The sequence below is a fragment of the Cetorhinus maximus genome, chromosome 6, assembly GCF_964194155.1.
Source record: "Cetorhinus maximus chromosome 6, sCetMax3.hap1.1, whole genome shotgun sequence".
NCBI classification, from domain to species: Eukaryota; Metazoa; Chordata; class Chondrichthyes; order Lamniformes; family Cetorhinidae; genus Cetorhinus; species Cetorhinus maximus.
The window spans coordinates 34,886,165-34,914,157 of record NC_135884.1 but is presented as its reverse complement, the minus strand read 5'-3'; the positions used below and the strand labels follow the sequence as shown (position 1 = coordinate 34,914,157).

Here is a 27,993-nt window from a genome sequence, read left to right as displayed (position 1 = left end):
AGTGCAATTAAAGACAAACTGTGCTAAGGGAGTTCTCATCACGCCAATACGCTGCATTCTGACACTAGTTGGTGTCTCTCCCCAATAGCTGAAGGTGGTAAATATGTTGTTTCTCCATGCTGTTCTCTTTCTTGCCAGTTTTCATGGGATTCAGTCTCTTAAAATCTGTTCCTTTAATGTGAGGACATTTGGAATCTCAAAAATAGCCAAGGAAGGAATCCTGGATGTGCTTGTGAAGGTGAGTTTGAGATATTTGACTAAAGAGGTTTTTTATCTTGAATTTGTATCTTGTGAGTCTCAATATTATTTAAAACTGATTCAATTTGTAACAGAGTTTACTGATCTTGATTGGGTCAGATTAAGTTAGTCCTGTGTCCTTCTGATATATACATAATTCCTCTATTAAGTTTAATTTACTAAATTGCAAGCATATTTTTAAAATGATATGATTCCAGTGCACAGGCTGAATTGTGAATCACTTATGATCCTCTCCAATTATTTCTGTATGGGAAGCCTCTAAATTTATGTAGGATGAAAAACATGAGTTATTTCTATACATCGGTTTGACAAGAATAACGATAAAACCTCAAACTGGAATTAGTGTGATGGAAAAAATCCCTATGTTTGTAACTAAAATTCATACCAAATGTTTATTGACTGCTAAAGCCTCGACACTGCTTAACAGATAAAAATGTCTAATTTCAGATTGATTTTCAACTTGTACTGACAAGGATAATTGTTATTATTATTTTCCCTGAATTTTCTTTCCTGCTCCCCTGAAGATGCTGCTTGTGTTCTGGTGTGGTTTCTTTGGTTCAAACATTTGTCTAGTAACTTGCTATAGTGGCCATCCTAGACAGTGAATTTCAGAAAGTTGTTCCATTACCAAGAGCATCACAGGCAAAATCAATCCTGTACTCACCTGCCACCTACATATTTGTACATTCCTGTCACTGGCTAGCAACCAGGGCTCCTAGATGACTTTTTTTTCTTTCCCAGCTTTACAACCCTGAGAGTAATTGCAACATCTGATCTCTGTGGCTAACAATAAATGGGAAGGATTAAAGCTTCTGCTCAAAGTGCAACAATTTTCGTTCCAAAGCTGTCATAATTGCAAGTCTAGTTATGTAAGCAGAAAATTTGATAACATTTGCGGTAAAACTGAAGTCACCATTTCATATTTACACTTGAAGAAAATGTCTTATGAAATCCAAGCTGTGGGGAACAGTAATACATTTTGTTTGTATGCTTTGTGTTTTATACTGTTTGTGAAATGTTTCTCATGGGGCACCCCATGAATGGAATTTCTGAGGATGGCTTCAACAGGAAGTTTAGGAAATCCAAAAGGGATTATCAAAGCAGCAGTATTTAAAAATAATCTCCAAAATGATAACGCTTAAGTGGCACATTGACTGATTTTGTTAGAAATTTATAGATTCAGTTTTCACAACTGCTTGAACTTACATAGGCTCAAGCTGCCCTTGGGTTATAAATTGCAGAGCTGTAATTCTAAAGATTACACATACAGAATTGATAGACTGAAAAAAAGATAATGGACCATAAGTTGCTGTGGGACTGAGTCTAATTGCTCTGAGAATTGCCCTTGCAGGTTTAGGTTTTTAAAATGTTTATGTGGCAAGTTACTGAAATTGCAAACTGATCACATTGCAGCAAGGGGAACCACGCAGCCAGGACGTGAATGATCAGGCCATGAGAATGTCTAGCTCCTTAAACAATGAGATTGAAAAATTGCTGAATTACCAGTGCAAAGACTGAAGGAAGTGTAAATTTGAGTGGGCCAATTCAATGTCAAATGAGGTATTATTGAGGGTACAAGGAGTTATGAGGCATTAAACCGAGGCCCAACCTGCCCTCACGGGTGGATACAAAAATCCTTCAGCACTATTCAAAGGGTTGTTTGCAGTGAACTAGGCAATATTTCTCCCTCAACCAACATTACTAAACAGGTTATCTGGTCACATGTCTTGTTGCTGTCTGTGGGACCTTTCTCTGCACAAATTGTTTCCCTACAGCTGTGACTATGCTTCAAAAAAATACTTAATTGGGTGTAAAGTACTTTGGGATGTCCCAAGGACATGTTATAGATTTTCTATATATATATATATATATATATATATATATATGTGTGTGTGTGTGTGTGTGTGTGTGTGTGTGTGTTATATATATATATGTGTGTGTGTGTGTGTGTTTATATGTTTTATATATATATGTTTATATATATATATGTATGTGTGTGCATATATATGTGTTTTATATATATTATATATATGTATATATATGTGAAAAACTTGCATTTATAAACTGTCATTCAAGTTCATTCTTGCTTGAAATAGAGATCTAAATCTGAATAGAATCTGTTTGATGATAGAGGAAATTGGTAAACAATGCTTGCACTGACATAGCCCATCAGAGAAAATGAATCACTTCCCAAAACTTTGTTCTGTTTTTCATTAAACTCTTAATAGAGTCTATTTACTTCTGCTGCCACTGATGCCCTTGACCCTGTTAGCTGTTTCTGTGCAGAGCCTATGCCTGATAGGCACTCAGGATGTGCTGGCCATAGTGCCAAGTTGTCACAAGCAGGATGCCAATCAGGATGCTAATAATCATTGGTAAGCATTTCTGCACAGATTACCATTCTGCATTTTTGTCAGAGTGTCCTCTGGCATACCATCAACAAGTGTCACACTGAAAACTTCAAGCCAATTCTCTCATTGTTTTGCCACATCTGAAACTTTTTCCAAGGAACAACAACAAAGTTGCGTCAATAAATCTCCAAGACAGGAATGTAGCATCAACTCCTTTTGCAGATATTTATGCATAATCCATTCAGCATATCCGTCTTTTTCTGCAGATAATCTCTCGTTGTGATCTAATGCTGATGATGGAAATTAAGGACTCAAGAAACCAAGCCTTTCCTACACTAATGAAAAGACTGAACAAGTAAGATCATGAAGATGTTTTTGTCTCTCTAAACAGTGCAGGTGTGCACCGTGAGTGTGGACTGTCGTTTTACTTTTAATGCTTGTCCAATGTAACAACTTCTAGACTTATGTTCCTTCAACTAGGGAAACAACAAGCGGTGGTAGGTTTGAAGTACAAGATAGAATAATCATCCCTGGGTTTTAGATGGAACAGGCTTGATGGATTGAATGGCCATTATCATTCCAGAATTTCTTATATTAATGCAATGCTTCCTTCATATCCCTTTAAATGGAATCATGGTTGGAATGTCAAGAGCATGTTTGACATTTATTCTGGGAAATAATATGTGGAACGATCCATTTAAAGCAGACAATAGAAAACAAGCACCATCAGAAAATAGAAGGTATACACCCTGAGCGTAATTTAATATTCAGATTGGGGATTTGCTTCCTGTTGTAATAAAGTCATTTAATATATACTGAGCCTGAATAATAACTATTTTAACATTTTACCTCAAGTCAAGGCAACAAAAATGAATACAAATCGATTATCAGTGAACGTTTGGGACGACTGGTCTACAAAGAACAGTATGCTTTCATTTACAGGTATTTTTCCACCTCATTTCTATATTTAAAGGGATATCAATTATACCAGGAATCTAAAGATGTGCACACCAAACAACTCCAGTACACAGTCCACAACTCCAGTATTTAGCCTGACTTTTAAAACATTTCATCTGTCCATTTAAAGCAAGTTTCCCAATTTGATTTATTTTCTGATCGTTTCTACTGAGTGCATGTGCCAGACAATCTCAAGTGCAAAGTTTGTTCGCTGAAAACTTCTGTAAATAAATATTCTGCCTACTGGAACATTTGAGCAATTTAAGTTCATTGCAATTATCCTTTTTCACTTTAGAAAATGTTACAAATCTACACTCAATCACAAGTAATGCTAATAATAACCTCAACTGGTAAATCTTCTTTTCACATTCCTAATTGTTTTCAATTTTTTTAAATCGCTAGAAATAGAATGGAGGTCCTGTGGCGCAGTGGTAGCATCCCTACCTCTGGGCCAGAAGCTCTGGGTTCAAGTCTCACTTCAGGACTTGATGGCCACAGAAGGTGCATTCATAATGTGGCCAAACAGGTTGAATATCAGCCTGTAAATCCTGTCATCAGGTGTATTGGCAGGCGGTGAGAGTGGGAGATTTTCCATACCGCAGAAGGCAACGGCAAACCCTGCAGTACTTTGCCAAGCATAACCATGGACCAATCCAATGGAATTTCATGGTCGCCAATGCCCTCTTAAGGCATGGAACCTGGAGGAAGAGAATGGAACTGGTTGTAATGATAACCACAGAAAATAAACTCAGACATTTCTTTGTTTAGAATATTGTCTGAACAAAGTTAAGAACTTTTTATAAAGTTTTAAAATGTCTATATTTTGAATTTACAAATAGTAATACAGATTGTGCAGAGAAGCAATGGATGCAGAGTTTTGTTCTGATTTCCACATACCAAACTCCTGAGATAGTGATCAGAGTAAAACATTTCTACATCGGGTAAGAAGAAAGTCAGAGCCAGCACATCCTTGATGACTCCTGTGCTCTCCTTTCAGAGTAATTAGGGAGCAGTAGCACCTTGAAGGAGGAGCTGCCCTCTCAGCCAGAGAGATTTGAGTGACATGGGAAGATGACTAAAAGAGCCAGAGAGAAATATTCATAGAACAGTAAAAAGTGAAGGGTTAAACTGAAAATACATCTGAGTAGTTTCCCCCTTTTCCTGCATCTTTTTAAAATTCATATCTTTTGGTGAACTTGATCACTCACCAACTCGAAGAATCGCCCAGTATTAAGCATGTTTAGGTGAAGTATAAAATGGCTTAAATGCAGAATAAAGCTGCTTCTGTATTGTACTAATTGGCATCACTTCCTACAGCTATTTGATTCAGTATTTCTAATCCATCCATACAATAGCCACTTTGAGTAAGTTCCTGAAGATAATTGAGAATTTCATATCAACTGATGCTGAATAATGGCTGTGTTGAAATTTTAAAATTTATTTTATGTAGGTCGAGAGATGAAAGGACAGTGCACCAATCTAATATGCATTTAATCTTCCAAGACTCTTGGTTATTAATATACTTTCTCCCACTTCTTATTTTATGTCCTTTCCTTGAATGAATTGCACCTAAACTTCCATGAACACCATTCTGAAACAAGTACCTAAAAATGTACATGTACCCCAGGGTAATATGCTACTAATCTACTTTCTCTTCCAATGATTATCTCTTTCCTCTGTTTAACAAGGACACTGCTGAGGTTTGAAACTTAATGCATGGGGGATTGAGAGACCAAATTAAGTATCAGACAACTTTGTAGTACAGATAACTCTAACATTGCCATCAATGTGAAGTGTTGTAAATAAGTACTTTTAATTACTACATCAAATATTCACTAGGTAAAGCCACAGTTTTAAGAAAACACCAAGATTTCAATACTTTTATGAAGTAACTTTAAAAAAATATATACATGATAAACATCAGCTTTCTGCAGTTCAGGGGATTATTGTTTTTTGCAAAGTAAACCTGTAAATGGAAGGTGTTTTCATGACATGGCCAAGCCAATTGATTATCAGCCTGTAAATCCTTCCAATATGGCAGACAGTAAGAACAGGAGAGTTTCCCGGTCAGCCAAACTGCAAAAGGCAATGGCAAACCACTGCAGTAGTTTGTCAGGTATAATCATAGCGCATGGTACCTGAAGGAGGAGGAGGAAACCTGCCAAATGATAAGGCAATCTACTCAGTTTGTTATCCAAATGTCAATCCTTAAAAGTTTATCTTATCTTGTGTTTAATGTGAAGCATTAGACTGTAGGACTGTGTACTTATTGTACATGTTTCTATGTCTATTTTAGACATAAACTATTATCGGTGAAAAGAAGTTATCAATATCCTGATCTGCAGGCAGATGTTTTTGCAAGGGAACCATTTGTGGTATGGTTTTCATCTCGTTATACCAGTAAGTTACTCTTTTTCTTTCACATACAAAATAGTTATGTTCTTATAGAAGTAAAATGATAAGAAATCCCCCTGGGAAGATCAGGGTGATTTCTCACTGGCACCCAAAGTAATTTTGTTCTTGATTGTAGGAGAATAAATAACATGGTTTCCTGCACTGTGGTACTTCCCTGCAGTGTTTCTTCAGGGCCATTTAGTAGCTGTCCAGATAGGGAGGAATTCTGATCTCACGTCCAAAACTGATCTGATTTGAAGATATCTAAATTCACCCAATTCAGAGTTGGAGAAAACTTCAAATCTGACAATTTTGCAGAACTGAGGTAAAAGCAGCCAATGAGGGGAAGAGGATGTGGGACATCGTAATCAAATTGAATTCTATCCTCAACCAATTTCCAGCAGAAGTGACTGGTTTCTGCACAAGAACACGTTCTTCCCCACATCCCCAAACTAGAAAAGCTGAGTTCTATTATCGGATACCAAGTGTCACCCTGCCCAACATCAGCTGACTCAGTACAGATCTGGAACATAAAGCTCGGGCCTTCTGGGTCTGGATGGGTCAGGCCGCACCACACAGTGCAGTTGGCCATTGATTCACTGGTTGCCTGTAGTTTGGTTTGATAACTGTTAGAATTTTAAAGTTTTGTTAATTATGAAGTACGATATTAGCGCCATGTGTTTTTATCTGACATGCTAAATTCTAAAACATTAACTTTTTTATTTATTACTTAAACAGGAGTAATATTGTTTGTATTGGTTTATGCTCAATTATGTCAGTTGTGTTAATTAAATGGATTAATTAAATGAATCAGAATAAATTATGCAAAAACCCATAACTCTGAAAAGCTGGATAGAAGGGAAAGATGAGGCCAACTAGTCATAGGTTCAACACATGGGGCAGAAATTTTTGCCTGTTGCCCAATCTCCGGCAGACGGGGAGCCGATCCCCTCCGGAGAAGCGGGCCCCGCCGCCATTTTACGTGGGCGGACCAATTAACGCCTGCCCAGCATGACATCCGACGGGAAGCGTAACACGCTTCCTGTGCGGGAAGGGGGATTCCCCAAAAGCGAGAGTGCGCGCTTTTGTGCGTGCGCATGAAAGAGCGCACATGTCCCTGAGGCTAAGCGCTGCCTCAGAGAGATCGCTTACACTTTTAAAAATATTAAAGATAGAGAAAAAAAAATTCCCTAACATGTCCCCCTCATGTGACAATGTTCATAATTTACATAATAAGTTTATTAAACCTTTTTAAACCCTGTATGAAACCTCACCCCGCCGCTGGATGATATTTCATGTTTTTTCTATTGCCCGCCGGGGCTCCTGGCCTGCCCGCCAACCTTAAGGTTGGACGGGCAGGTCCTTTAATTGTATAATTGATCCTGTCAATGGCCTCAATTGGCCATTGACAGGTCGGCGGACCCGCAGTTATTATGCTGTGGGCCCACCTTCCTGAAAATTTAAATGGGGCGGGATGACGTTGGGGGGTCCGCCCGACATCATCCCGCGTCATTTTACGCGTCGGTGAGCAGGCCCCGCTCCCTGCTCACCGACGGCAAATTTCTGCCCATGGTCTATTTGACACTTTGCTTACTTGATTAAACCTGGATTTCACACACTTGGGGAAGAATTTCGCCCATGTCAGGCGGGCTCGGCGGGAGCGGGTGGGAAGCTGACTGCTGCCCGCGATCGGGGTCGGAAGGCAATTTCACGGTGGCAGGCCAATTATGGCCCCGCATGAAACGCAAGCAGCAGTGCTCAGCGTGGGCAGTGGGACGGGGGTGGGTGGGGAGGTAGTGCCAGCCTGGTATTCACAACCTTCACACATGCACACAAGTGCGCACTTCATAATCTCCCTGAGGCACAGAGCTGCTCAAGGAGATGAAGAGTGTTTAAAAAAGAAGGAAATAAAAATGTAATTGAATATATCCTCTCATGTGACTCTGTCACATGAGCAGGGATATGTTATTAATTAAGTTTTAAAATGTTTATTTTCATTTGCTTTAGGAAACCTCATCACTAAAAAGTGAAAAGGCCGCTTGGCCTTTTTGCCTGCCCGCCAACCATAAGGTTGGGTGGACAGTGAAAATTTCAATTTATTTGATAATTTAATAGCCTTAACAGGCTTTTTAATTGTCGGCGGGCGCGCTGCCAGCTTCGGTGCGCCCCACCAAACGACGCTTGCCCGATGTCAACGTGCATCATTTTACGCTCGAGTGGGTTGGGCGGTGCCCGCTGAGCTAAAAATTTACCCTTGGTTTTATTCTTGTCCCCATAGAAACTGATGACTTTTAAAAAGAGATTTGAATTCCCAACAACTGACTTAAAGGAACAAGATTTCAAGTTCTAACAGACAAACCAAAAGGAACATCAACAAAACAATACTTAATCGGCAACTAATACACTAAACTGCAGAAAAGATATCCCCCCCCCTTTAACTTTTAACAGGACCAAAAATCCTACACCACAATTATACTTTATGTCCCGCGCTCCACAGGATAACAGTTTTTACACTAACCAGTCCAAAATCAACCCCAGCTTCCAATGGATTTGCTTCTCCTTGTTTTGCCAGGTTGTACATTGGGCAGCCATCAAAAAACGCTTCTCTCAGTTTATGAAGAAAATTGCCAGCAGTAAGGCCTACTCCAATGATTTCTTCCCTTGACCATGAGGTAAAGGCAGCCAATGAGGGGAAGAGGGGGTGGGACATCATAGTCAAATTGATTTCTAATCTCAACCAATTTCTAGCAGAAGTGACTGGTTTCTGGACAAGAACAAGTTCTTCCCACAGCCCCAAACTAGAAAAGTGTTTTGTCTCTCAGAGACCACTCTCTCTCTCTCTCTCTCTCTCTCTTCCTATCCAAAAAGAAACACAGACAGAAAACCTGTCTACAGTTAGCCCAGCTAACTGTTTCAGGTATGTATATTTCACCCCTAGCTTGCACCAAGTCTCAACCTGGGGCCCTCTGTCCCCATGGTAACCAATCCATCCATCCTTGTTGTCAGGCAGAATTTGAAGCAGATCACATGAACCTCTTCATTCCTCCATTTTACCTTGAATTAAAGAGACAGTCCAAAACAGTCAATTTATAAAACTTCTAATTCATAACAATTTTCATTGTCCTTCTGAAGCTCTGCCACATTCCAAAAGAGAATTGGATAAGCACCTGAAGAGAAAAGATTGCAGTATTGTCGGAAAAGGGCAGGGGAGTGGGACTAGCTGAGCTGCTGTTGCAAAGAGTTGGCATGGACATGGCAGGTCAAATGGCCTCCTTCTGTGCTTCTATGATTCGACATTAATGAGTTATATCATTCCTTTTTATTTCAATGAGGCAGAATTGCAGAAATCTAAAAAATGTATTTAACACATACAATGAATCCTTGCAATAATTCAATTCTTTTGACACTCCTCAAGCTGTAAAAGATTTTGTCATTATCCCTCAACACACAACACCAGCTTCATCAGTCAGTGAATTGAACGCGTTATATGATGTTTATGTGGAGATGAAAAGACGCTGGAGAGCAAAGGTACTTGTAGACTTTTTCTAAAGTGAATTAGTAACAATGATTATTGCACTTTGACCATAATATTCATAAGAACATTAGGACAAAGAGAATGAGCAAGCCTCTGGTTCCTTGAACCTGCTCCATTATTCAATAAGATCATGGCTAAATTTCTACATCAACACCGCCTTCTCACACTATCGCCATATTCCTTGTCTCCCTTAGGTGTCCAAAAGTCTATGGGCAGAATTTTGCCCTTGATGGGCGGGCGGGCCCCACTGGCTCGGCGGCGGGCGGGCAGCTGATCGCCACCACCGAAATGGGCCCCACCGCCATTTTAAGTGGGCGGGCCGCCCGACAGGAAGTGCTATGCGCTTCCTGTGCGGGGGGTGGGGGGATTCCCCAATGATCAGAGTGCGCTCTTTCGCGCATGCGCACATTTCCCTGAGACTAAGTGCTGCCTCAGGGAGATCACTGACAGTGTTTGAAACTTTAAAAATAAAAAAAATAAAAAATTTATTAACACGTCCCCCTCATGTGACAATGTCACACGAGATGGGACATGTTAATAAATATCACAGAAAATTTATTATGGATGAGGTTTCATGTTTTTTCAGAAGCCCGTTGGGGCTCCTGGCCTGCCCGCCAACCTTAAGGTTGGACAGGCAGGGCCTTTAATTGCCTTAATTATCCTGTCAATGGCCTCAATTGGCCATTGACAGGTCGGCGGGCGGACAGCTGATTGCACTGTCCGCCCGCATTCCTGAATATTTAAATGGGGTGGGATGACGTCGGGGATTCCCCCCGACATTATCCTGCGTCATTTTTGCGTCAGTGAGCGGGCTCCGCCCCCAGCTCACCGACGGAAAAATTCTGCCCTATAGATCTGAGTCTTGAATATATTCATTGACTGAGCACCCACAGCCCTCTGAGTAGAGAATTTCAAAGATTAACAACCCTCTGAGTGAGGAAATTTCTCCTCATCACTGTCATAAATGCTTCGTCCCTCTGCTGAAACTGTGGCCCCTGGTTCAAAGCTCTCCAGTCAGTGAAAGCGGCCTCTCAAGATCCACCCTGTGAAGCCTACTATGAATTTAATACATTTTAATGACATCGCTTCTCATTCCTCTAAACTCCTTATTGCAAACAAAAGGGCTCCATTATAAAATCAAAGTCAACATTAATTACACTGGATTACTTTATTTTTGTAATTTCCTTCCTCATTCTTTCCTTTCCATAATTAGTGTGCTTTTTCAGGTCATAGTAGAATATAGCATGCTGCCTTGTGGGTTACAAGAACCTTTAATTTGAACCAGTACTTTGAATGAACCTATACATTTCAAATGTGCCTGTATAAAAACAGTCAAAGCAACAGAAGAACAAATGATAATTTTCCCAAGATGCCTCTGCATAGGGCTGGTAAAGTCATAACTGGACAAGGTAAAGCCAACCAAACCTCACTGTCATCTCATTCTTTCTATTTTCCAGCCCAGATTCAAGTCCCACGTTTTGAAATTTAATTGCCTTTATTTTCCCCCTCAATGCGGGATTTGTATATATTGGTTGTTAGAGGTGATTATTTTCTTGCTTAATTTAAAATACGTAAAATACCAAGTTAAATTGTATGTAAATATTGTGCATAAAATTCCATAAAATATTGCTCACCTCATATGTCATTTAATCTATTTTAATTTCAAAAAAGCACTCCATTTATTCCTTAATGCCTCAAATTATATATAATGTTTTTAGGCACAATTCAATCCACTTCATATATAGTATTTTGACGATGATCAGTTGCTGAATTTAAAATGTACGAAAGCACATATACATAAATAGATGACGATAGAGGCAGGATCAGACTTCAGAAACTTATTTCACGGAAGTACGTGAATAGCAGTTGACAAATGCCAAAATTAATGAACTGTGGATATAAAACTGTATCAAAAGTTGCCGTAACAAAATGGACCAAGAGGAATATAGACAGACCGTGGGACAAATGGACAGACGGAGGGATGGACAGATGAAGGGACAAATATAACATATGCATAAAAGGGCTTGCCTGAAGCACATGTCTGTCTCATAGTCACACTCGAAAATTTTTTACTTTACCACACAACACAAAGTATGCGTTATATTTCGGAAGGATCAAACAGCCACGAACAGCTAGAGGTCGTGGTCCACGTCAATACCAATGACATAGGAAGAGAAAGGGGTGAAGTCCTGAAAGCAGATTTCAGAGAGCTAGGAAGGAGACTGAAAGCGGGACTTCAAAGACAGTAATCTCAGGATTACTCCCAATCCCATGTGCTAGTGAGTACAGAAGTAGGAGGACAGAGCAAATTAATGTGTGGCCAGAGAGATGGTGCAGGAGGGAAAGCTTTAGATTTCTGAAGCATTGGGACTGGTTCTGGGGCAGGTGGGAACTGTACAAGGAAGACGGGTTATACCTTAAAAAGAACAGGACCAATATTCTCGCAGGGAGATTTGCTGGTGCTGTTGGGGAGGGCTTAAACTTGCTTGGCAGGGGGATGGGAACCCGAGAGGGAAATCAGATAGGAGAGAAATAAAGTTGATAATGGTAGGAAGAAAAGTAGTGAATAAAATTCGAAGTCAACAGAAACAAAGGCCAGCGTCAAATAGGTCAAAATACGGAAAAATGTTAAAAAGGCAAAATTAAAGGCACTGTATCTGATTGCACACAGCATTCACAACAAGGTAGATGAATTGACAGCACAAATAGGAGTAAATGGGTATAATCTAAATGCCTTCACTGAAACGTGGCTGCAGGGTGACCAAAGCTGGGAACTGAATAGTCAATTGTATTCAATCTATAGGAAGGATAGGCAAAAAGGAAAAGGAGGTGGGGTAGCATTATTAACAAAGGATGAGATCAGTACATTAGTGAGAGAGGGTCTTAGATCGGAAGATCAAAATGTAAAATCAGTTTGGGTGGAGCTAAGAAACAGCAAGGGGCAACAAACATTGGTGGGAGTTGTTTATAGGCCGCCAAACAGTGGTGGTAATGTCAGGCATAGTATAAATCAGGAAATTAGAGGTGTATGTAACAAGAGTAATACAGTAATCATGAGGGATTTCAATCTACATATAGACTGGGTAAATTGAATTTGCACTAATGCTGTTAATGAGGATGAATTCCTGGAATGTATATGAGATAGTTTTCTAGAACAGTATGTTGGGGAACCAGTTAGAGAGAATGGGCCATTTTAGATCTAGTATTGTGCCATGAGAAACTACTAATTAATAATCTCATTGTACAAGAGCCTTTAGGGAAGAGTGACCATAATATGACAGAATTTTAAATCAAATTTGAAAGTGGTATAGTTCAGTCCGAAACTAGGGTCTTAAATCTAAACAAAGAAACTATAAAGGTATGTGGGGCAAGTTGCTGTGGTAAATTTGGAAACTACATTAAAAGATATGATGGTAGACAGGCGATGGCTAGCCTATAAAGAATTAATGCATGGTTTACAACAAATTTACATTCCTTTGAAGCACAAGAACCCAGTAAGAAAAGTGATTCAACCTTGGCTAATAAGTTAAAGATTGTATTAGATCAACAAAAGAGCCTTATAAAGTTGCCAAATAAGTTGTCAACCTGAGAATTGGGAACATTTTAGAATTCAGCAAGGAGGACTGAGAAACTGATAAAGGGGAAATAGAATATGAAAATAAACCAGTGAGAAACATAAATACAGGCTGTAAAATCTTCTATAGGTATGTAAAAAGGAAAAGATTAGCAAAGACAAATGTGGGCCCATGACAGGCAGAGACAGGAGAATTTATAATGGGGAATAAGAAAATGGCATAGAAACTAAACAAATACTTTGTGCCTGTCTTCATGGAGGAAAATACAAAAAAATCTCCCAAAAATACTAGTGAACCAAGGGACTAGGGAGAATGAGGAACTGAAAGAAATTAGTATTAGTAAAAAAGTAATACTAGAGAAATTAATGGAACTGAAAGTTGGTCTGGACTTACATCCCAGAGCATTGAAAAAGGTGGTTGTAGAGATAATGGATGCATTGGTGATTCTCTTCCAAAACTCTATAAACTTTGGAATGGTTCCTGCAGATTGGAAGGTAGCAAATGTAACTCCACTATTTAAGAAAGGAGGGAGAGAGAAAACAGGGAACTGCAGATCTGTTAGCCTGACATCAGTAGTAGGGAAAATGCTAGAATCTACAATAAAGCATGTGTTAACTGGACACTTAGAAAATAATGGTAGGATTGCACAGAAAAAAAACATGGATTTATGAAAGGGAAATCATGTTTGATAAACCTATTGGAGTTTTTTGAAGATGTAACTAGCATAATAGATAGGGGGAAACAGTGGATGTGGTGTATTTAGATTTTCAGAAGGCTTTCAATAAGGTCCCACACCGATAAGGTCCCACACATGAGTTTTGTAAACAAAATTAGTGCACATGGAATGGAGGTAATATCCCGGCATGGACTGAAAATTGGTTAACAGATAAAAAAGAGAGAGTATGAATAAACAGGTCATTTTCAGGTTGACAGCTTGTGACTAGTGGGGTACCACAAGGATCAGTGCTTGGGCCTCAGTTATTCACAGTCTATATCAATGATTTGGATGTGGGGACCAAGTATAATATTGTCATCAACGTTTGTTGATGACACAAAACTACATGGGAATGTGAGTTGTGAGGAGATTGCAAAGAGGCTCCAAGGAGATTTAAACAGGCTAAGCGAGTGGGCAAGAACATGGCAGGTGGAATATAACGGGGAAAAATGTGAAGTTATCCACTTTGGTAGGAAAAACAGAAATGAATCTTAAATGGGGAGAGATTGGGAAGTGGCGATGTCCACAGGGACCTGGATGTCCTTGTTCATGAATCACTGAAAGCAAACATGCAGGTGCAGCAGGCAATTAGGAAGGGAAATGATATGTTGGCCTTTGTTGCAAGAGGATTTGAGTACAAGAGCAAAGATGTCTTGCTGCAATCATTTGGAGCCTTGGTGAGACCACAGCTGAAGTATTGTGTACAGTTTTAGTCTCCTTACCTCAGGGAGGATATACTTGTCATAGAGGGAGTGCAACAAAGGTTCACCAGATTGATCGCTGGGATGACGGGATTGTCCTATGAGGAGAGATTGAGGAGGCTGGGCCTGTATTCTCCAGAGTTTGGAAGAATGAGAGGTGACCTTATTGAAACATATAAATTCTACAGGGTAGAAAGAATGTTTCCCCTGGCTAGGGGAGTGTCTAGAACCAGGGAACGCGGTCTCAGAATAAGGGGTAGACCATTTAGGACTACGATGAGGAGGAATTTCTTCACTCAGAGGCTGGCGAATCTTTGGAATTCTCAATCCCAGAGGGCTGTGAAGGCTCAGTCATTGAGCATATTCAAGACAGAGATCGATAGTTTTCTAGATATTAAAGACATCGAGGGATATAGGGATAGTGCGGGAAAATGGAATTGAGGTAGAGGATCAGCCATGATCTAGTTGAATGGCTGAGCAGACTTGAAGGGCCGAAGGGCCAACTCCTGCTCCTATTTCCTTTGTTCCAACGTCGTATTCGTAAAACAGCACAAAATCACAAATATACATCATTTGAAATCTAAATGAGGAATAAATGGAAATGAGAAACTAACAATTCTAAAGGAGGTTCAAAAATAGAAAAACTGGAAATCAACAATCAGCAAACAGCTACAAGTAACACAACTAACAAGAAAGAGGGCCATTGAATTTTCCACAAATATTTCGAAAACCATTCGCCAGCATTAAAAACAAAACAACTTTTGTACACCATTTAAGGCCACTTTAACTGGAAAAACAATGCACAGGTTTGTAGTATCTGTAGTAAACAATAGTAGTGCAAATCGTTCTATATGTTACCACAGAAACTGGCCCTATCAATCTCATCAGCATCCGCTCCCAGAAATACTACACACCTGGTGCAACCTCTGAAGGATCAACTCTCCAGGTCACAGTTCCAGGAATCCCTCTACTTCTGTCCTCAACCACAAGGATGCCTCTGCATGCCTAATGCCCTGGTGTTAATGTTCCCATTTTTCAAATAACAGCTTCAGCTCCGACCTTGTTTTCCGCTACAGCTTCCACTTTATTCAACTGCCTCCAACCCACATGTTATATTTCTTAGCTTGTGATACTTTCCAATATTAATCAAAAAGAGGAAATAGATGCTCAAAAAATATAGGTTTTTTTTAACTTAAAATGCCTATTTCATGTGACCATTTTCATTTTAAGTAGAAAAATCTAATAACTATCAATCTAGACTTGTGTTGGACCCTAAATCATTATTCACAAAGGTCAAAAGTAACTTATTAGTAAAAGCCAATCGGTTCCATCTTGTGGATGCTTTAGATGTAAGTAGTAGTTATTGTTCTTACACCATAGTCTCCCAGCAACTATGGAAATTAAATGGAAATTAAAATCGTGTTAAAGAATAATGAAATATCTGAACCTAGGCCTCCTTAAAAGGGTGAATTGGTCAATCGGACATTGAATTCTGACTTCTTATTAGGGGCATTCTGGATCATTCAGGTGCATTTCCTGTTAAGGAGGCAGAGCAACAGTGTACATACAGACTCATCGGATTGGATCCTCATGGAGTAAAGATGCAATGATATCCCTGACACTTGCAAGTTGTAATATTCTACCCTCCCAATTATGACAGTAGGTCAGCAGTCACCAAGATCATCTCACCAAGATGAATGCTCTGAAAGCAGACAGAGTGGGAAGTAGAGAAAAAAAAATTGTGCTCAAAAGATTCAGTGCCTTCTCTGGAACACTATTGTTCAAAGCTAGTTAATCTTTTCATTACTATTGCCACAGATAATTTGCAAATTCTAGGCAGTAGCCTAGCACCAACTGATGTTTAAATATGATCAGGGCATTTTTTCCAACACAAGCACTCAGAGAATAGCAACAATTTACTTCAATATGGAACATAGATTGCCCTTAAAACTTCCAACATTGAGACATTACTAAGACATGCATGTTACTAGGGAAGATTGTGGAACATGATTGTCCTGTCCTTTGTATTCAGATAGAGATGATTTTCTTTTTGTAATACCATTTCCTTTTGCCTTCAACAGTACTTCATACTTATGGGAGACTTCAATGCAGATTGCGAGTACGTTCGCAAGAAGCAATGGCCAAATATCAGATTGCGAAATGATACCAATTTTGTTTGGCTAATTGGAGATAATAATGACACAACAGTAAAAGAGAGCACAAATTGTGCGTATGACAGGTGAGAAGGTAGATGAACTTGGAATGGAGTGAGCAGAAATGTCGTTCTTACCTTGTATGAGAATGTTTCAAGTAGAGGCTGGCTTGTAGCTCACTGGAGCGAGGGACGCATATTTTACAGTACAATAACACAGTAATGGAATGTAAAACTCTGAAATGAATAGGGATTTATAATTTTCTTCTTCCCCTTTATTTTTAATAAGAACAATGGGAACCACTTAACATACTATTTAGTAACAAATCTTAACAATAACCTTATTCCTCACTCCCCTAAAAATAGGAACAATGGTACCTCAACAAGGCAAATGGCAAGTACATATAGTTAACTAAACCAACACCTAATCTGGCATCCTGCATCTGGAAAAGCATCAAGATTGACATCCAGTTACACAGAATCATAGAAATTTACAGCACTGAAGGAAGCCATTCAGTCCATCGTGTCCGTGCAGGCTGAAAAATATCTATCCAGCCTAAACCCACTTTGCAGCTTTTGGTCCGTAGTCTCATAAGTTTTACCACTTCAACTGGTGTCAATACTATCAACATCCTGGGGGTTCTCCCATTGACCAGAAATTGAACTGGACTAGTCATATAAATACTGTGGCTACAAGAGCAGGTCAGAGGCTGAGAATTCTGCGGTGAGTAACTCACCTCCTGACTCCCCAATGCCTGTCCACCATCTACAAGGCACAAGTCAGGAGTGTGGTGTTATATTCCTCACTTGCCTGGATGAATGCAGCTCCAACAACACTCAAGAAGCTTGACTCAATCCAGGATAAAGCAACCCATTTGATTGGCACCCCTTCCACAAACATTTACTCCCTCCACCACCGATGCACAGTGGCAGCAGTGTGTACCATCTACAGGAACTCACCAAGGGTCCTTAGACAGCACCTTCCAAACCCAGGACCACTACCATCTAGAAGGACAAGGGCAGCAAAGACATGGGAACACCACCACCTAGAAGTTCCCATCCAAGCCACACACCCTCCTGACTTGGAACTATATCGCTGTTCCTTCACTGTCGCTGGGCAAAATCCTGGAACTCCTTCCCTAACAGCACTGTGGGTGTACCCACACCACGTGGGATACAGCGGTTCAAGAAGGCAGCTCACTACCATCTTCTAAAGGGAAATTAGGGATGAGTAATAAGTGTAGTCCCAGCCAGCAATACCCACATCCCATGAATGAATTTAAAAAGTGCATATCCAAGTGCTTTTTAAATGTGATGAGGTTTTCTGCCTCTACCATCCTTTCAGACAGTGAACTTCACTACACTTTGGGTGAAAATGTATCTTCAACTTCCCTCTAGTCCTTTTACCAATTACTTTAAATCTATGATCCCAAGTTATTGACACCTCTGCCAAAGCAAATAGGCACCTCATGATTTTACACACATCAGTTACATCATCCCTCAGCCTCTTCTATTACAAGGAAAACCACTCCAGCCTATCCAATCTTTCGTCATAGCTTAAATTCTCCATTCCTGGCAATATCCTCATAAATCTCTTCTGTGCCCTCGCTGGTGTGGTCACACCCTTCCTGTAATGTGAAGACCACTTAATGGGAGTTTTGAAATACAGCAGTATCAGTCCCGTTATGATGTAAAAAGTGGAAAGGAGGGAACTCTGACCTGTGGCAGACATCAGCAACCATGGGGAGAAACCATCTTTTTGCAGAATCAGAATCCTTTTAATGAGAATTAGGCATTCATACATTAAAGAAAATAATCCTATTAAAGAGTTTTAAGTCTTGGGTAAATGAGTTAATTGGCCAACCGGACTCTAACTACATGCCTTCCTATGTTCTTATCAATTGCTGCTTTCAGTCAATAACGGGGAGAGACTGATGTAAGAATAAACATGATGGTTTATTGAGACATAGGGCAGAGCACCAGATCATACATGCTCACTCAGAAACCTCCAGAACGAGACTTACAGTTCCCAGTTGCCCACGCTGAGCAGTGATTTGTCAGTGCTGTCACATGATCAGTACACTTGCATTCTCTTAAAGGGACAGGGTGCCTCACTTTACCATACTGAGAAAAAAAATTGCATTACTGAAGAATAATGGCTCATTCTCCTTCCACTAATTAAAAAGAATATCAATGAAGTCAGTTAATTGATGAGTGATGCCAGTCAGGTTATCACAAGGTCCTCCTTTCTTCCAGTCGATATCTGAAAATAGCAAAAATAACCTAGTACACAAAAACAAAAGCAGGCTGACTCATTCATCATTAACAATTGATGCACAAAGAAATAAGGAAAAGGAAGGAGAAAAAAAATCTGACCCTCTTACAGCATTTTATATAAATATATGTACAGAATGATCAGATACAGTAAGTTTTAAAATCAGCAAAAGCTTATTTATTTATCCTTATGTTTAATATAAGGAATATACAAACATACAAAATAGGAGCACAAGTAGACCATATAATAAGATCATGGCTGATCTGTTTGTCTTTCGAGTTCTACATTCCCATCTACCCTGATAACCTTTGATTCCCTTGCCTAACAATATTCTATCTACCTCTGCCTTAAAAATATTCATTAACCCCACTTCCACTGCTTTCTGAGGCAGAGTTCCAAAGTTGCACAAACCTCTGAGAGAAAAAAATTCTCCTTATCTCTGTCCTATAAGGGAGACCTCTAATTTTAAAACCGTGGCCCCTAGTTCTTGACTCACCAACAAGAGGAAACATGCTTTCTATGTCCACCTTGTCAAGACTGTTCAGGATCTTATATACTTCAATCAAGTCACCCTCAATCTTCTAAACTCCAAGCCCGGTCTGTCTAACCTTTCCTCAAAGACAACCTGCTCATTCCAGGTATCAATCTAGAAAACCTCCTCTGAATCCCCTCCAATGCATTTACATCATTCCTTAAAAATAAGGAAACCAAAACTGCACACAATATTCGAGATGCGGTCTCACCAATGCGCTGTATAACTTATATGTCCAATTCCTCTCATAATAAAGGGTAGCATTCCATTAGCCTGCTTGATTACATGTGGTACCTGCATACTAACTTACTGTGATTCAGGCACTAGAACACCCAGATCCCTCTGCACTTTGGAATTCTGTAGTCAAACTCCATTTAAATAATACTTAGCTTTTTTATTCTTCCTGTCAGAGTGAGCAATTTCACATTTTCCCACATTATGCTCCATCTGCCAGATTTTTGCCCACTCACTCAACCTATCCATATCCATCTGCAACCTCCATGTCTTCTTCACAGCATACTTTCCTACCTATCTTTGTGTCATCTGTAAATTTAGCTACCATACTTCTGCTCCCCTCATCTGAGTCATTGATGTAAATTGTAAAAAGTTGAGTCCCCAGCACAGACTCCTGCGGGACTCCACTAGTCACATCCTGCCAATCAGACAAAGACCTTTTTTATGCATACTCTCTGTTTTCTGCCAGCCAGCTAATCTTCTATCCTCACTAATATGTTACCCCCTACACCATAAGCTTTTATTTTTCACAATAACCTTTGATGCGGCACCTTATCAAATGCCTTCTGGAAATCCAAGTGCAATAAGTCTACAGGCTCCCCTTTATCCACAGCGCATGTTACGCCGTTTTTACTTTGAACTCTAATAAATTGGTTAAACATAATTTTCCATTCACAAAATCACACTGACTCTTGTCAGTTACCTTGGGCTGAATTTTGCCATCGGTGAACAGGGGGCAGGGCCCACTCGCCGACATGTAAAGTGACGCGGGATGACGTTGGGGGTTCCCCTCGACATCATCCCGCCCCACTCAAATTTTCAGGAAGGCGGGGGGCACAGCCAAATCCACTGTGTGCCTGCCGATCTGTCAATGGCCCGCCCACGTAAAATGGCAGCGGGGCCCGCTTCTTCGGTGGGGATTGGCTCCCCGCCCGCCCAGCAGGCAGAAAATTCTGCCCCTTGTGTTTTTCTAAGTGCCCAGCTATAACCTCTTTAATGATCGACTCTAACACCTTCCCCACGAAAGACGTTAAACTAACTAGCCTATAGTTTCCTGTTTTCTGCCTCCCTCCCTTCTTGAAAAAAGGGGTTATATTTGCTACTTTTCAGTCTGATAGAACCTTTCCAGAATTTAGGGAATTTTAGAAAATTAACACTAACACATCTACTACCTCATTAGCCACCTCTTTTAAGACCCTAGGATGATGTCCAGCTGGACCCGGAGACTTATCAGCCCACAGCCCCATCAGTTTGCTCAGTACCACTTCCCTAGTGATTGTAATTTCACCAAGTTCCCCTCTCCCTTCCACCTCCTGATTTGCAGCTATTACTGGAATACGGACAAGTGAGTGAATCTGTTTTGTGTTACACATGTATGATCAGACTTCTTTCACATTCATCAATGTTTGATTGGCAGTTTGGTGTTTTATATACATATTTGGACTGATTTTGAGGTGCAGAATGTCTTTTATAAATGCCCAGTCTGTTCCTGTTTTTCAACAGCCATGAAGTGGCAATTCTCTAGTTATGGGTGTGAGTACACTGGTAAAGTATATCCAGCAATGTACATTAAAATTTTTACAACCACATTTCTTTTCATTTTTTTAAACAGGATTGTGCTTCATGGAGAAAAATTAGTAAAGGCAGTCATTCCAAATTCAGTCAATATATTTGACTTCAAAGAAGCTTATGGCATGACTGAAGAACAGGTAATTCGATTGTAATTCTATGCATTTTCAGGAAAACACAGGATAACTGTCAACATTTGAAAATAGCATACACCATCTGGCTGAAGGTGACATTTTCAAGTTGATCTGAGGATTTACTTGTGAAATATTCCAACATGCAGCAAGATGTCAACTTGCAACAGTAATAGCAATAACAGTTTGAAATTTTATAATAGCTCCAGCACAGTAAAATATCCCAAAGTCCTTAAGAGGTTAAAAAAAAACATTGAGTAGTGATGAAAGAAGGGAGAGGTTAGTGACTGGAAGCAAAACCAAAATAGGCTTTGAAGTAAGGGACAGAGGTAGCAAGGCGGAAGGGTTTAGAGGAAGAATTCCAGAGCGTGGGTCCAAGATAACCAAAGACTGATGCAAAAGTGGAGTCGGAGTGGAGGATGCAAAGGAGGCCAGAGTGGAAGGAGCAAGCTGGAACATAGCAGTGAATGAATAGTAGAGATGGGGAGGCTGAGGCAGGAACTTGTAGACATGGATTTTAAACTCAATAAGTTACAGGATGGGGAGCCAATGAAGTTAAGTATTAGTGTGATAGGTCAGTGGGAGTTAGTACAATATAATATGTGGATGGTGGGGTTTTGAATGAGTTGCAATTGGATGAGGTGACAAAGGCATGAATCAAATTTCATTGACAAAAGGGCTAACATGGAGCAAAGGTGGACTTTGTTGCAGAGGTGAAAGTAGGTAGTTTTGGCTGTGTTGAGATATGGAGCTTGAAGCTTAACTTGGATATGCAGGACAGCAGCATTATGTACTATTGAGCACAGCCTTGGTGAGCAGCCATGGAAAAGGTTAGAGTCAGGGGTTAAAGTGCATTAATTTTTAGCAGAAACTGAGCAAGCTGGATTTCTAGTTTTGAGCTTAGGAGAATTCCACATCATCCAATTCTTGGTGTTGGTTAAGCAGTAGGACAGCAGGAAGTATTTGTAGAGCCACTGGTGACAAATAATTGTATTTGGGTGCCTTCAAGATATATATAAAAGCTGACCTAATGTTTATGAATGATGCCACCTAGAAGTAGCATGTTTGCAAGGAATAGCAGAGGGACAAGTATGAAGACTTGAGACATACCTGAAATGACAATGCAGGGATGGGAGCAGCAACCAGTTTGGGAGGCAATGTGCTACTTTGGGTGGGGACAGAAGTCTAACAATGGCATGACAGCACCATGGGTGTGTCTGACAGTAAAGAATGGGATGGTCAAATGTTTCACACTTACAAGAAAAGAAGATGAGCTTGTGAACAGAAAGCATAGCCTACTGTGGTCACAAAGAGTTTTCATTAGTGATTTTTTGACCAGGGGAGTCTTGGTGATATAGAATGGTTGGAAACGAGATTCCATGGATTGGTGGGAATGACTGAGTGAAGAAGGGAAATGAGGAGCTGGACTTTCAAGGAAATGTGGGAGGGTGGTGACTGAGAAATGAAGAAGTATGATCCCTTATCAAGTTCTCAGGATATCCCAAAACTATTTTACAACCAATGAATTACTTGTAAAGTTCAGCGGTTGTTGTTTTGTAGATAAATGTAGGAGCCAATTTAAGTACAACACAGTAAATTTAAGTACACACAGTAAATGAGCAAATCTGTTTTTGGTGTTGGAGACACTTTGAAGGAGGAGGAGGGAGTGTGGTGGAGAGTGAGATGTGCAAAGTGTCATGCTGGGACCTGGCAATGAGAACCATAACACTACAACAGTTAGGGCAAGCGACATGTTCAATGTATAACTGGGTGAGATGGCTTCAATAAGGGAGTCATCCCAATTATGTCAATGGAAATGGAACATTTTCTACTACTGTTTAAGATTTTGGGAATTGTATAAAGAGGAAAAATTAAACACAAAATTGTGGTTTAAACCACAAATATGTCATAATAATAGATTTAGCCTGTACAGTAATAGGAATTTGTGATTATTTTTAAAAACTAAGAGAATTGTGGATTAATTTTCTAACTAAGCAATTTCATATTGAATGTGTGAATAATTGGTATTTCCGATTTGCTCCTTGCAGGATCAGCTAAATCAATCGTGGTAGATGTTACTTTTTCCTCAAATGTTTTAAATTATACTTACTCTATTATAAGGAAAATATATTTCTCTGATCCACAAACCAGAAAGAACACATTGATTTTGTGATTAATAGATCTGAACCAGAATAGCCATGGACCACTCCTGACCATAGTGGCTGTTGTTTTGGGTTTGGGAAAAATCAATCACTGTGATAACCATTGGAGCTGCACATGTAAGGACACCGGATGAGGACAGGATAGGTCTTGGCTGGGATGTCTTTCATAGCTAGACAGCTGACTGACACTCAATGTCAAGTTTCACATGAGGTACTAGAGAATTACTGCCAACTGTGGAACTGTATTCCAGTGGAAAATGAGGATTTTCACAAAGATTTGGTCTTTCTCCTTCCTGTGAGAAAGTGCCTAGCTTCCACTGAGCACCTCCATACAACAGTATGGTCCATATATGAAAACCATTCAGAGGGGGATTATGGGCAAAATCCATGTCAGGCTACTCTACTTTATTATTCACTGATGCTCCAACATGCTAAACCACCATGCCACTCCACATCACAGTTTTTAAGCAAGCTTATTGGGCTGGTGATGGAGAATAGAACACAACTCTGGAATGTTACTTGGGTTTAAGCACTGTATGTATTTCTCCATCATAGTTAAATCAAAGCTGACAGTCTCCTATTTTTCTAACTTCACAGGCCCTGAAAGTGAGCGACCACTTTCCTGTGGAAGTAGGTCTGCAGGAACCCCAAAGCTTTTATCACCAGTTAAGATCTTTCAAAGGTTAGAAAGGGGACGAGAACATTAAGTACTGATTCCATTACTTCTAAATGGAATGTCAGCACATTGATTCTGTTATCAATTTTAACCTGTACAAATCATTATTTGGTTTACCATTAAGTTGAATTATGACATCTAAACTTTTGTATAAGTATTATATGTAATTTGTATACATCAAAGGGACCATTTACAGCTGGTGTCAGGGGATGTTGATTCTTTTCTAATCTACACTTCCTTCATCTCAAGGATAGCTTGCTTTATTTGCCGACAACCCCTCATCCACCTTTAATAAATTTTAATCCAAGACTCTGAGGGTCAAATCTTAGATCATGCAATCTCCTATATAATCACCTTATCCTCTTAAAAGTCCATTGACTCTCTATTCCCCAGCATTGAGTTTGCAAGGTTCCCATCCTAGTTTTTGATTGCCTCCACAGTTTCATTCCACATTATCTGACTTACCCTCTCCAATGGTATATCCCAACCCACCCCTCTTGTGGATCCTGGATTGCTGCATGTCCCTTACTAACCACCACCAACCCTACCCCCGACACCCACCTCCAACATCAGAAGCCAACATTTTTGTTACTGTAGCCCTAATATGAATGGAATGAGTTTTAGGCATCAAACCGCTCACCTGTCCCATCCCAGACATCAGCAGCAAGAAATGCAGGCAATTTTAACTCCATTATTTTATCTGCATGACTAAATGACCAACTGTAATGGGTGGGAAGCAGCAGGTGGCCAGTGGAACCTCAGACAACATGATGAATTTTCTGTAGCACCAACTGATGAATTTACAGAGTAAGATGTCAATTTTGACTAACACTGAGGGGGACAACTGATCAAACCAGGGACCAGGTGCAATCATGGGAGGAAGTGTATGTCGGGCATAATATCAAAAATGTGCGTTTTAGCTTGTTACATCTAAGTCAATAAAGCCCCTGGCATTCTATGGAAAGAAATGACTGCTAAAATATAACCAATAATTACTTCAAATGGCTTGATAAATTGACAATGATATTGAAACCAAAAGGATTGAACAATGGCGCCCATAATTTTTGTTATCATAAAATGCTGAAATGCTTCAATAAGCCACATAAACTATAGCAGCAGTGCTTCACACAATGTACATGATGTGTTTTCTGTGGAATAAGACTATAACAAATACAATTGAAAAAATAAATCATTTACTGCTGTCAATACAGAGATTTTCTATGACTGTCACTGGCAAAACCACCTTCAATTCAATGACCGACCATGCAGAAAAGAACCAGAATCAGAAGTAAGCATAATAACTGTAGATAAACTACACACCATATTGCAATTACAATCTCAATGACAATGACACTGCTGCTTTAGCCTCAGTGGTCTGTATATCCTGATTAAATAGTCAAAATCACAGCTTACATTTCATGAATTTTACAAATCTCATCCAGAGTACTGCATGTATATGTGACAGAGAAAAGTCTGTTTATGAGTCAGAAATACAATGTCACATGGAAGTCTATCAACACAGATGTTGAAGACCTGGGTACAAAATCCTGTTGATGGGGTAAGTGATAAAAAAAAATACCTTATGACTACAGGACATAAAGGAGAAAGAGTGTTAAAGGAACCCAAAGTCATGAACAACATTTTGTTGTGACTGTGATGATGATGCATTTTCCCTCCTAATACTCTGCACAGGCTTTGATGTAGTCAATGTCATTGTTCTTTTCCAATGCCCCTCACCCATTGTCCAGCTTGGTGGGAATTCCTCACACTTTCCTCTCAAAAACATCTCCAGAAATGGCTACTTGTCAAGACTGCTGAACTATTACCTCTACTGTCCTCCAAGGATTTAACCTTGACCCATCCTCATGTATATACCGGCCTTGACAACATCATCTACAAACATAAGGTCTGCTTCCACATGCATGCTGGCAACACACAGTTTGACCTCTCTGCCACCTTTATGTTGTCGGACTATTTATCCAATATTCATACATGGTTGAGCTTTAATGTTCTTCACTTAAACATTGGAAAGATTGAATTTATCATCTTCGAACCTGTCACAAATTTCTTACCTTTTCCACGCTTCCTTCCCTCCCAGGCCTTGTCTTCAGCTGAATCAGACTGTTTGCAGTCTCGCATCCTATTCAATCCCAACCTGAGTTTCAAACCCCCTATCCTCTCCAACAGCCAAATCACCCCTTGACTTTCTATGTTCCAGGGAATGCAATCTCTTCTCCTAACCTAACCCTTGGAACCCTGGTAGTGTTCCATTGAAACTCATCAAACCATCACATGTCTACATTGGTACTTTCAGATGAGTACCAATGTACCTGAGTTGGTGCAGTGAAGAGAAGGGGCACTCCCAGGTTGGAGGATTGAGGGGCAGGGAAGACTGAGCTTTACTGTCAGCCCAGTCAACTGTACAGCTGAGTTAGGAGTCCTCGATACTGCCAATTGGTGTAAAAATGATTCCATTTCAGCAGTAACATGAATTGCAAAAGGCTAGTATGCTGGTATAGCTAGTAATTAGGAAAGCTAATAGAATGCTATCATTTATTGCAAGGGGAATTGAATACAAAATTAGGGAGGAGGTTATGCTTCAGTTATTCAGTTGGTGAGACCACATCTGGAGTACTGAGTACAGTGTTGGTCTCCTTATTTAGGGAAAGATGCGTTGGAAGCATGCAGTTCAGAGAAGGTTTACTAGACTAATATCTGGAATGGGCGGGTTGTCTCATGAGGAAAGGCTGGACAGGCTAGGCTTGTATCCACTAGAGTTTAGAAGAGTAAGGAACATATAGGCTCCTGAGGGGTCTTGACAGGGTGGATGTGGAAAGGATGTTTCCTCTTGTGAGAGAATCCAGAACTAGGGATCACTGTTTAAAAATAAGGGGTCACTCATTTAAAATAGGGATGAAGAGAAATTCTTTCCCTCAGAGGGTCTTTAGAACTCTCTTCCTCAAAAGGCAGTGGAAGCAAAGTATTTGAATATCTTTAAGGCAGAGGTAGATAGATTCTTGATTAACAAGGGGGTGAAAGGTTAATCAGGTTAGGCAGGAATGTGGAGTTGAGATTACAATCAGGTCAGCCAAGATCTTATTGAATGGCAGAGCAAGCTCGAGGGGCTGAGTGGCCTACTCCTGCTCCTAATTCATATGTTCATATGTTCATTTGCATCACATAAAATTTAGAAAACGTTTTTCCTATTTTTCATTTATATCTACCTCTTTTCTACAAGGCTATAAATATTTTTCTGTCCCAAAGGAACAGTTCACAAGGATGAAAGGATTAATGAGATGAGACAAGGATCAACATTGTTTTCTTATATACTTTATTCTAAAGAATCATTTATTTGATAACAGCATTGGATTCTTTAAAAATTCTTTAAACAATGTGTGTATTCCTTTCAAAGAACTTGTTTTTGGCAGAGAGAGAGTGTAGTTTCAATGAATTAGTCGCATAGTAACTTGATTCATATTGTTAAATAGTTTCTAAATGTATTCCTTTAACAGGCTATTTTCTCTTGGGTTAATGTATGGCTAGCAGTATGGATTATCTGCTGCACAAGTTGGTTGCTAAGGCACTGAAAAACTCTCTCGCTGTCCCATTTTCCCTCCTCATGGTTGGGAAGAGCCTGACATGTTCCACCTACAACATCACTAAAATTCAGCAGTGTGTACCATGGGCATACACACATGCCGCAGTATTTATGGCGGTTTGCACTGGATCTCCAACACATCACTGAAGCGTTTAGAACTTTATTAAAACTCAGGAAA

At 39.8% G+C, this 27,993-nt stretch overlaps 1 protein-coding gene across 1 annotated transcript; it reads left to right on the top strand.

Moving 5' to 3' along the window:
- On the top strand, positions 1-25,423 carry LOC144681710 (deoxyribonuclease gamma-like). Its single transcript, XM_078543599.1, has 8 exons — positions 1-238; positions 2,876-2,964; positions 3,465-3,551; positions 5,863-5,966; positions 9,376-9,488; positions 16,568-16,725; positions 21,292-21,388; positions 24,139-25,423. The coding sequence occupies exons 1-8, from the start codon at positions 104-106 to the stop codon at positions 24,226-24,228; spliced, it is 873 nt and encodes a 290-aa protein (XP_078399725.1). The 5' UTR covers positions 1-103; the 3' UTR covers positions 24,229-25,423.
- The last annotated feature ends 2,570 nt before the right edge of the window (positions 25,424-27,993 follow it).

What these genes read in the sequence shown, in the direction of transcription:
- LOC144681710 (XM_078543599.1), top strand. Translation starts at nt 104, where the DNA reads ATGTTGTTTCTCCATGCTGTTCTCTTTCTTGCCAGTTTTCATGGGATT. An exon ending in TCCTGGATGTGCTTGTGAAG is followed by an intron (nt 239 to 2,875) that starts GTGAGTTTGAGA and finishes CTTTTTCTGCAG; the next exon opens with ATAATCTCTCGTTGTGATCT. An exon ending in AAAGACGCTGGAGAGCAAAG is followed by an intron (nt 9,489 to 16,567) that starts GTACTTGTAGAC and finishes TGCCTTCAACAG; the next exon opens with TACTTCATACTTATGGGAGA.